General features: G+C 36.8%; 1 protein-coding gene across 1 annotated transcript; it reads left to right on the top strand.

Annotated features, from left to right (window-relative positions):
• The first annotated feature begins 1,764 nt into the window (after positions 1 to 1,764).
• Positions 1,765 to 10,866, top strand: LOC121421248. Its single transcript, XM_041615910.1, has 7 exons — positions 1,765 to 1,777; positions 3,060 to 3,210; positions 3,773 to 3,951; positions 5,106 to 5,247; positions 5,954 to 6,108; positions 7,361 to 7,642; positions 10,849 to 10,866. Exons 2-7 carry the CDS (start codon positions 3,195 to 3,197, stop codon positions 10,864 to 10,866), a joined length of 792 nt encoding a protein of 263 aa, XP_041471844.1. The 5' UTR covers positions 1,765 to 1,777; positions 3,060 to 3,194.
• The last annotated feature ends 399 nt before the right edge of the window (positions 10,867 to 11,265 follow it).

The raw sequence follows: 11,265 nt of genomic DNA, 5'->3' as shown, positions 1-11,265 counted from the left end.
GGGAGAGAGAGAGAGAGGGACTGATATTTCCATCTAAGCATGATCAAATAAATCCCCCCTCCACCCCCCCCCCCCACAAAAAAACCACCACCACCACATTTTATGCAGGCCTATAAGTATCCAAAAGAAGGGGGCAAGGCAAGAGAATAAAAAAGAGAGGAAGGAGAAAGGAGGAAGGGGACGCATTCCTTCACCACGGCCTGGAAACCTATGCAGGGAGTACGGCTTCACACACAAACAGGCTTATGAGTCCAAGGCGAGTGAATTTCACATTCACTTTGCTTCCAATCCTGAAGCTTTCTCCAATTGTTGTGGCAATTGAACACAGCACAGCTGCGACCTGAACTTCTCCGATTAATGCTCATTGTGAATCTTACAAGAAATCTGCTCAATTGGTCCAAAATAAAAAAAATCGAACGAATGTACCAAATACCCTATTGACTTGTGTAGTATAAAAGTTGATTCGCCCACCGCAGCATGGCGACCAGTCTGCTGCCCTCTCACGTTGTGAAATTGGTCTATAGTCTCACTTTGCTTCGCAGGTGAGACAAAAATCATGAAAATATGAGGAATATGATATGAAATGTATATATAGCACGATTTATTATGTTTGCTTGATTAAAATGTAACATTTTCGTTCATTCCCTAAGATATTACATTGTGATTTCATTATTTCAGTGCAATGGAAATTTGATTTTGCAGCAATCGAAGAAATATTTGATATTACTTTGTATGCATTCCGTAATGTACTTTACTCACACTGTACCGGTGATTTATCGAATGGTCTATACCACTTGGTCTACTTATCAGTTCGTCCAACTTCTCATAGTCTAAACCCATTTCGTCTACAACCAGTTCGTCTAATATCAAATTCGTCTAATTCCCACTTGGTCTAATTTTCATTTCGTCTAATTGTCATATTGTCTAATGACCATTCGGTCATATTTCCAAAAAGTATAGGTTTAGGCCTTTCCTATGCTAGACCAAACATATATAGCCTAGGCCGATCTAGATCTAGGCCTGTGTTGCATTGCATTATGGTACTCTGTGTGTACATACGTCAGTGCCCACCAGGTGTGTTTGTGCATTGTGTTTGTGTTATCGGCCAGATCACATGATGAAGGTCAAAAGTCATTTAGGGTCAATGAACTTGGACTGAGGTTTTTTTTTGGAAAGTCATAACTTTAAAAGTCTTTAAGGCCTTTTTCATGATACTTGAACAAAAGGTTATTCAAGTATCTTGCATCAGTGTCAGGTCACATGATCAAGGTTACAGGTCATTTTGGGTAACTGAACACACATTAGCCATCAAAGTCAGCACTGCTGCTATAATGAATTGCGTGATGCAGGCGAGCATGCCAAAGGCGTTCCAATTGTTTTGTAAAAGAGCAGAGAAAATATTGGTGAAGGTTTGAGAAAAATCTAATAAAGATTAAGAATGTTATTTAGAATTCAAAGTTTTGTAAATGCATGAATTTTAATATTTTTATGTTCCTGATTTAAAATTCTATTCATGATTAGGTGTGAAATGATTTGTCTATTGATATACAAAAGGTACAGTAAAAAACATTTTTCATTTTCTGAGTAAATGACATTTCATATTACATACACATACCGGTATATGTTTTTATTATAGGATGTTAGAGCTATCCTGATGGACTCTTTTAAAGTAGGAACTTTGTGAAGGAAATGGATAATGGAATGCTTTCTGTACAATCTCGCATAAAGGTTGTGCGAATCCTGGTGTCTTGGTTAACTTACAAGAATTTACAAGCAAGTAAGTGTCCTTCAAGTGTCTTTCCTTTAATGGCATTTTAAACCTTCCAAAACAAATTTACACTTAATGAAAAAAGGACTGATTACATAACATGGATTTCGGTTCATCAATATGTTACTTAACCACACAAAAACCACCAAAAATGTCAATGGCTAAACAAATGCCGGTACATTTTCATATTGTAAAAGAACATTTTTGACAAGTCTTCACTGACCTATCATGTGAAGACTATGTTTCAATTACGTGCTGCACCAAAGAATTAATTTTTCGTGTTTTCCCTTGAAATTCATGACTTCTCTTTAATACAGCCTGTATATCAATATAATAGAAATATTAAACTAATCAAATATTAAGAAATGTAGCTATTTTAAATCAACAGAGTCATATCAAACCCACTTGAAATGTACAGTGTATATTGAAAACAAGAGAAACAAAGAGAAAAAAATCGAAGTGATATGGAATCGAGCCACAAACAATTAGGAAAATTAAAGGCCTGGTCACACCACCCAAGCGTTGTTGGAGCGGTCGTGGAGCGGTCGTGGAGCGGAGAGATAAAAAAATTTTCACCGCTTGCTACCGTTCACCATTTTCGATTTCGATTTTTTTTCCCCAAATTTTGTGAGCAAAATTCAACTCTCTCTCCCTATACCGCTCCAACAACGCTCGGGCGGTGTGACCAGGTCTTAAAATCATATTGTAGAAAATTTTCAAGTGTTGGTATTGATGAGAATGCAGGTCAAAAATCGCTGAACTGATTTAAGATAAGCAAAAAAAAATTCCATTATTAATTATTCAGGCCACCTACAGATGTCAAGGTCGCTCTAGCCAAGGCAGTGGTGTTGCAATTTCCCAAGCTAAAGGACCTTGAAGGAGTACATGTAGGTCATGTGAGTAAAATATGAATTTATGCATTTTATAAAATTAAACGATGTAGATCTACATAGAAATAACGATGGATTTGTATTCTTTGCACAATTCTTGAGGTATGTGCAAAATTTTGTGGCAATCGGTCAGGTCCCAGGGGGGGGGGGGCTGAGCCCCCCTCCTCCATATTTAATTGCCTTGAAATAGCCCGGGACAGATAGGGTTATAGGTTGAGTGATGAAAACTAAGCTACTAGTCAAGAAATACATGTAGCTTTATCTTCGTAGTATAATTGTATAGGCAGATTCTCCAGAAATTAAGTTGCTTGGAAGTGTGGATGATAATGAGGATTGCATAATTGTCAATCACAAGAGTCATGAGAGTTAATGCAGTTAAAGGGATTTTCATTTTTTTTCAGGAAGCATGGTATTCTCCAGCTAGGGAGAAACGGGAGGCATCTGGATATTTGGAATACCGACTTGTAAATGTACGAAAGAGAGCACAAAAAAGTGCACCAATTGCATCGGAGCCAAAGAAGACACCCAAAGCCACCATGGGAGACTTAACAGGTAATTTTTAGCGAGCAATAAAGGCTCAGAACATGTTTTGAACATGTATAAATGTTACTGGGTGTACACCGATTTGAATAGTGTTCAGTTACCGCTGAGCCTGTTGAACCTCCACCGATTACCATGTGCAGGCTGCACCAGTATAATCTTAGGCCCTGTAAGGATAATACTGGAGGGGTGCTACAGAGGAAAATGTGCATATGATTTTCCCCCAAGGCATGATCATACTCTTCAACCTAGGGGTAGAGGTTCTTTTATGTTGCTTTCTGCGCCCGGGGGGGGGGGGTTAAAAACTATTTTGATTGAGAAAGATTTTGATCTTGGCTCAGCTAGGGCACTGTTTTAGTAGTTATTACACCACTGTGTAAGATACTGTAGTTTTTGGCTGCCAAGTTCTGAAATTTATAGAAGTGCATGTTTGTTTGTATTGCCATTGTGATGAAATCATGTGATACATGTGTAGTTATAAAGTATTTTAAAACTGCTGCTTTTTTTCCCCTTTAGTAATCGTAACAAAATGAGTTCATGTTTTGCCAACTTTTGGTCTTTGTAAATGTGATAGATGACTTGTCAGAAGAAGATTGTGCTTCAATGAAGACGTGGTTGAAGTTTAACATTGAGCCAAAGGATACTCTAGTCAGCTACATGGCAAAAACTTGTAAAGCAAGAGCATCTTGGCTCCGGGAATACCAGAAATCACCTATCAATGACTGGCCACGACTTCTGGACACACCAGGCATGGTACATACTAAGCAGATTCATTAAGGAAAGATAATCTAGTGACAAATCCAAATACATACACCACCACCCACCCACATGTACATCACACATACATAATGAAATGTCCAATAGTGCACAACTTGTCTTTCAGCCAGTTATAATTTTATCTTACTAAATTTAAGTTTGTGATAATTGTGAAAACTTGTAGTAGAGTCTGATTGCATTGTGGGTTTGAAGAATTGCAGCAGAATGAAAGGTTGTGTTCATTTGGGCAATTCCATATTGTAATGCCATAGTCACATCTTTGCGTATGTTGTCGTGTATGAGCCATTTAATTAAAAAGGAGAAAGAAACCAGTTGAATTCATATAAAAAGAGATAAAATATATAAAATATTCAGATCACTAATGCTATATATCCTCCCATTGGCAATGCGACCAAAATCTGTGATGTCTCTCTTTTATAGAGTCTATCACAAGCTGAGGTTTCACAACCTTATATTTTGGATGCATATCATTAGAATGATCAAAATGAGATGTTTTAGGGTATATTTTCACTGTCTATGGGGAGAGTTGTTCATCTGTGACATCACAGATCTTGGTCTCGTTAGTGATCTCGATATTCAAATGCTCATAACTTTCTTATCATTTGACCAATTTTAGTCAAACTTTCATTGAATTTTTTTTATGTTTATGCTTTCATAAAACAAAATGCCAGTTTTGGTAACGATTTCTTTCCTTGATTCTGATTGCTGAAAGGCACTGTTACTATAGTAACTATCGGATAAAATGGGACTTGTCGGATAAAACATCCGACAGGTCCTTTCATGAAAAGCTCCCGGGTGGTAAGATCCACCAGATACATACACTGAATAGACTTTTTAATTGTTTTGATGTTTTTATAATATGCAAATCTATAAATATTGGCCAGTCTGCCCCACTACTGACCTCTCTCTGAACTGTTTGCACCTGATATTACCCATTGACATGAGTACATGTGAACATTAACTTTAGCAAGATCACCCTTGTGAAACTCCAAGAGATGGGAGGCTACATGTAACATATATCAAAGTTTTGGTTTAAAAAATGCCCACCTTTCTGTGGAATTACCCATATTGCTCTTTCCCTTTCAAATTGTAAATAAGTGTATACTAGTAACATTTTATCTTCATTCCAGATTCAGCAGGACTTCAGGATTCTTTATCCAGAGGTTGCAGATAAGCTGTTCTTAGAGTGGCCCAAAATAGCTCCCCTGGTACTGAAGTATGCAGACCTCCATAACCCGACATGGCGGGAATCTTTGACTGTTCCACATCTCGGTAAGAATATTAAAAAAAACACATTTTTAATTGAATAATATTTACAACATTGAAGCTGGAATGATGCAAATATAGAAATGATATTTGGAATGGAGAGAAAGAGAGATTTCCAGCAGGAACAAAAAGAAAGGTAAACTAGAACTGCAATCGTATCAGAACAATGTGCATGCATCGACGCCTGTGATTTCCCAGGTTTTTCAATCAATAAACAATATCAATCTCTGAAAATTTGAGATGTGAAAGAATAGAAACAAGGAAGTTATGGCCATTTTACGATTTTCTGACTTTACATTTCTATAAATATTAAAGGAAGACTATTTGAAATTTATTGCATGAAGATGGCACTTTGAAGGGCAGGTTATGTCGCTCAAATGATAGAGCAACTCTCTATCTATAGCAAATTGTTTGAAGTCTGTAGCATGCAGGACAACAGAGATATGAAAGAAGAAAGAATGCTATGCAAATGGACTTGAAATAAACAAAATGGTGGCTGCACAGTCATGCATGAGGGATTTTGAAAAATGAAATTGGAGGTGCGCAACAATGGGTCATGGACAACAGGTATACTAAATTTGGAAGGATTTTGATGACGGATGCGGCCTGGGCAGAGCTCACAATTAAGGACCATGTTTTTTAAATTGGTTGGGGAATTCCATATTATGCATCACCTAATCTTATTTAATTTGTTTTCTTCCTAATTGTGCAGCATCTTCTGACTTGACATGTCCTGCAGCAGAAGTGGAGACCATGGCACTTCTTGCGCTTCCTCAAATCATGCCTCCAGGAATGAAGAAGGTGGGGAAGCGTAGTATGAGATGCAGCAGGACAGAATCATCCAAAGCCTTCATCAACATCGGCCCAGTAAGAAAATCAATTTAATGAAATGCAAGTTTCTCTAAACATGTTAATTTTTCACTTTTAAAAGTAGCATGGAGTACTGATCAATTGTGGAACATTTTGATAAAGTTTACTTGGCCTTTGTTTGATTATCAGCAAACAATACTTCATATTTGCACTGTAGTATGGAAACATTTCAACACATATGTACAAAATATTTTTAGAATCGTAAGTTAAAACATGTGTGATACGTCAAAAAGTCAGATGTCCCATATATGAATTTCTGTGTTCTGTATCAAAATATAAATTATTATAATTCATTTGAATAATTGTTATATTACCAATGTTCTATTATTTCCAGCACATCCAATGTGTATCATGCCTTAAATTATTTGCACATTGATAATTTATGTGTATAGTAATGGTTTTAGCAAGGTTCTTTGGAGTTTATTTTATACCGCAAGTATTCCAATATACCTTTAAATTGTCCTTATTATTCATTTAATAATAAGCATCAATTACTCTACCTAACGTGTTAATTCTCTGCATGGTTCATTTTCAAATATGCATTTTTGCTGTGTTGTTGGAAATGTCCCTACTGTAAAATTTCAAACAGGCATGAATTGACTTGAAGGATCTTTGTATTTCTGGGAGACTTAGTTTGCTAATGGTGTGAGATCCACTTTTTATGGAAATTGAGTTATTGATATAAAGAACATTGTTCAACTGTACCTGTCTTTTGAACAAAAGTTCTAAGCTAATTTTTAGAGCACTTAAGAAGAAATGCATTTCCTAATTTCACTTTTACTTACATACATGTAGACGCCTGAACAAAATCGGGCAAACAAATGCATTTTTCTCTGAAGTGACAAAAATGGATCAAACCCGTTTTACAAACAAACTTTGAAGATATATTGCGTTGTTCCCAAGACAGTTATTATTAATATTTACTCATTGTTTAAATGGACCTCTTTAAAAAGATCTCACAATTATGCGCCTCTGATCGAAATTTAACGATACTTTGTCCCATACCTCATTGCAAACACACAAATGAATGAAAATTTGTTTTCTTTCAATACCTTCAAATTAGTTTAACATTAATGATTTACACATTTTTTTTTGTCTTGGGATGACATGTGCAAAACGAAAAGAAAAATGAATAACATTTCATATTGTATTTGTCAAATACTCTTAATTGCTTCGTCATGTTATAAGAATTTGTAATTGCTATAATATGATTTCAAAAGTGATAGAGCACCATCATTTTCTCTTTCAGGTGGGGACAAACCTTCCAGAGTACGTAGAGAACTGCCAGCAAAAGCAACCTTTTGTGCTCGCCCTTGGGGACATCCTCAAGCCAGAGCAAGTGTTCGTTATTTGCGATGGTGCTGCCTTGGAAGCAATGTCTCTCATTCACGGAGTGGACCTTTGCTTTAAGGCCGTCTATATTCTGTGGGTCAATTATCCTTGGGAGGCAGCCAACACTTATGACTGTCTGCAGAAAGTCAATTACAAGATGGATGATGGAAACCCCAACTGCAAGACCACAAAGCCATTTGTACCATTTCCCTTAGGGCTTACATCTCTAATTTTTCATCATAGAGTCCTAGGCATGGAGTGGTGCAAGAAACTTGCAATTGATTGCAAGTCATTTTCAGGTACCGGCCTAATCAATCATTAATCTTACAATCAATTTCAAATTTGCAATTGATTGCTGGTCAACAAATATAAATTATTTGCTTTAGTTAAGATTGTTGTATCACTTGTAAATTTTTCAACCAAAATTTGCGATTGATTGTAAATGTTTTCTTGCAACACCCCCTAAGAAGAACAAACTGCTGTTTGGGGAATTGTTCCTGGAGTATGCAGATTGAAATGCTATCTTGTACATGTTTACTGAAGTCATATCAAAACTCCAAGCAAACTATACTGTTGGTTTTGACATATTTTGCAAATGTGGGCTACTATCTTTAAAGTCTTATTCAAACAAGGCACGACAAATCTCAGCAACTTTTGTGTACAAAGTCAATGGAATATGAGGCGTCAAATATGTTTCAGAGACAAGTGACCTTTTTTGAAAAGTAGACCAATTAAATTTCTTTAAATAGTGCAAAATAATTTTTCCAGATGATCTTTATACAGGTTATAGTTATACTATCAGTGTAGTAAAATCACGCGAAATCGTCATTACGCAAACATGTAATAAAATGAGGTCACCACAGTGAATCGATAACAGCGAGAGCGCTGTACATTGCCAGCGGTTCACGGAGATTTGCACGCAAACCTATGAGAAACGAGCGAGAGCGAACGATTCCACGAGCTCTTCCCCCTTCTTTCCCTTCCTGGCGATTTGTCCCAAAACAAAAGGATTTCTGCAAAGTACGATACTTTGTTTTTCAACTTTATTAGCATTCGATCTATCCGCGCCGATTTTTTTTTACCGTGGCATTTTGTTATAAATTACCAAAAGAACCTGTACATCAGTTTTGCCGAGCTGAATAAAACGACTGATAGGCGTTTATGACAGCCGTCATTCACGTAAACTTTTGTATCCGATATGTAAACTTTCATTCTACACGTAGTGTACTGATCAATATGCACACAACGTCGTACTTGAAGGTTCGTTATAGTATTAATATTCATAGGTGATAGCAACGGGGAACATAAGATTGACATGTACAATAAAAACCAGTAAAAACTATTTAAAAATGATGAGTCCTTGATGCAGTTCACCGACACAGTGAAGGATCAGGATCGTCAATTACAAAACAGATGAACATGATGAAAAAAAAACTTACATGACTTGTCCAATATCGCAAGAATCATTAATATCCCTTATTTTTCCTTTGGCTTATGACTGTTAAGTGCAGAAAAGGGGGAAACGGTGAATGATTTGGTACTGGCTGTATGGTCCCGTGGTCAGTTAGCATGCGTGTTTGTAGGCCTACATTCACAATGATCACGTCGATGGTCAGAGAACAATTTCCCTCATTCATCTCAATTCTCTCTTATCATGCTTATCATTACATGTATCATGTGTATACCAGGGAGATGGGGTTTGGTGTGTGCATGAACGTGTGCATACAAGGAAAGATAGCCGAGGTATAGGCATTAGTTTGTGTGTAAGTTCATTGGGCATGTTGGGTCGTCTCTTCGGTCAAGAGCGTGGGTGATGTGTGCATCATTGCACGGTGCAAGATGTGTGTCAAATACGCGCGAAACGAATAATAACAGGCTACAAAAATCACTCGACCATGCTGCCGCTATGCGAATTCGGTGTGCAAAGATTACGTAACTTTCACCGAAATTAACGCTACACCGTAATGACGATTTCTCGTTATTTTACTACACTGACTATGTTACGTGTGATGATGCAAAATCCTTTTTGCGCCACTTTCACCATTTAACATAGGAATTGGTAAGAAGGGCATACTGGCTGTTACTTGAATAAATTCATGAAAATGGTCTAAACAATGACAACAGGCTACATCTGGAGGAATAACATAATTCTTAAAAAATGGAATTTCTCAAATCGTCATCAGACCTACCAACTTCTCCTTTTTAAAAGGAGTTACTCCTTTTTAGAAATTTTAATATAAATTATACCATATGGTTAAATAAATCTTATTGTCCAGGTATCTTACACTAATCTATGCGAAATATGCTGTGACTCCTATTTTTTTAATGAATCAGTCCTATATTTAAGTTTACAGGTTGGTAGGCATGTGGCATTTTTGAAAAATTGTTTTTCAAAAACAGGATCACTGTAAGTAGAATTTGATAAATGAATATAAAAAGAGTGGTTTCTTAGCTTTAGGTACATTCAGAATTAGATTGTCAACGACATTCATGATCTCATGAATATGTTTTTTTTTTATCGTACTCTAGTTTTGCATGAATACAATGCCAGCAATGGCCGAACGCTATGGCCCGAATTCACAAAAAAAAAATCAAAAGAAAAATACCAAATTTAGCTGCATATACGTGCATTTTCTGGAGATATAACCAATTTTCCAACCACATGTTCGCCGTATCACAAAAATCGTTCCAAGTTAGTGTCCCATTATGCGCATGCCGAACGTTGCCGCTCCCTTCGGGACCGTGTAAGACCGTATCTCTGTGAAACTCAACGTTGCGTGGTGGGAGAGAGAGAGAGAGAGAGAGAAGGGGGGGGGGGTCTGGCTCAAGTTTCTGGTTCTTTTGACTGGTATCTTCTTAAAGTATTTTCGTTAAACATACGTAAAGACAAGCTTTCATTTCCACTTCCACTAACTACATAATAACACATGTAAAACAACTTCATTTTGATGTCAAACCGTTCCATCCCGTGTTGCATATCTGATATGCTGTCATTCTGAGAAGATTAATTCTTAGGGTAAAATTCCCGGGTATTAGATTATTAATTTGTTTTGTTGTTCATAAACCAAGTAGGGGCTACTGTATATCGCTATAACACACATGACTAGGGATGTGATTGGTCTCACTCAGTGAGAAAATGAAAATGTGCAAAGGACAGATTACATGGGATCTATACATGTTTAAATTGCATTTTTATTAGTAGTATTTATCCCCATCCCCCCCCAAAAAAAAAGGGAGAAAATGAAGGGTTTGTAACTTCTCATACACGTATGGATTCGTTTATCTCTTGGCTCATTCTAAATTTGCTATAAATTATTGTTAAAATCAATCAAGAAGGAAGTGCATATTATCATTTCAAGGATTGTTTGGTTTATGACTCTTATTGACTTTATATGTATTCCACAGACTAATGGTAACAAGTGACATTGTGATTAGAAGCAAATTGTTAAGAGTACAACAAGCACAGCTTCCTCCCCTGATGTTCAAAGTATGCTAAAAGATCCTATCATCAAAGACATAATTGTTGGTGAGATATTTGAGAGAGACTCTGTTTCGGAATAATTTTGTATACGCCGTTCTTGGTGAAATAGGTAGGCCTTGTAGGGGCTTGTACTGATTAACCTGCAGAGGACCCGGCCTCTATTATTGCATTGACGCCCAATGGCGACAATGCATTGTTCTTGTTCCATATTCCTATTCCGTAATCTTCTTCTTCCACCAAAATCCCATTTGTTTAACACATGGTTTTGTTAGCTCTACCCTGACTCCGTCCCTCATCCAAATTCATCCAAATTTGGTAGACATGTTGTCCAGCATCCCTAG

Source organism: Lytechinus variegatus, chromosome 9 (assembly GCF_018143015.1).
Source record: "Lytechinus variegatus isolate NC3 chromosome 9, Lvar_3.0, whole genome shotgun sequence".
Lineage (NCBI taxonomy): Eukaryota > Metazoa > Echinodermata > Echinoidea > Temnopleuroida > Toxopneustidae > Lytechinus > Lytechinus variegatus.
Note: the sequence above shows the minus strand (reverse complement) of the source record. Positions and strands in the feature narration are given on the sequence as shown.

Bases quoted from the DNA above. Each gene is read 5' to 3' on its own strand.
- LOC121421248 (XM_041615910.1), top strand. The intron at 3,952-5,105 runs GTACATACTAAG...TCTTCATTCCAG, and splicing joins TTCTGGACACACCAGGCATG to ATTCAGCAGGACTTCAGGAT. The intron at 6,109-7,360 runs GTAAGAAAATCA...TTTCTCTTTCAG, and splicing joins CCTTCATCAACATCGGCCCA to GTGGGGACAAACCTTCCAGA.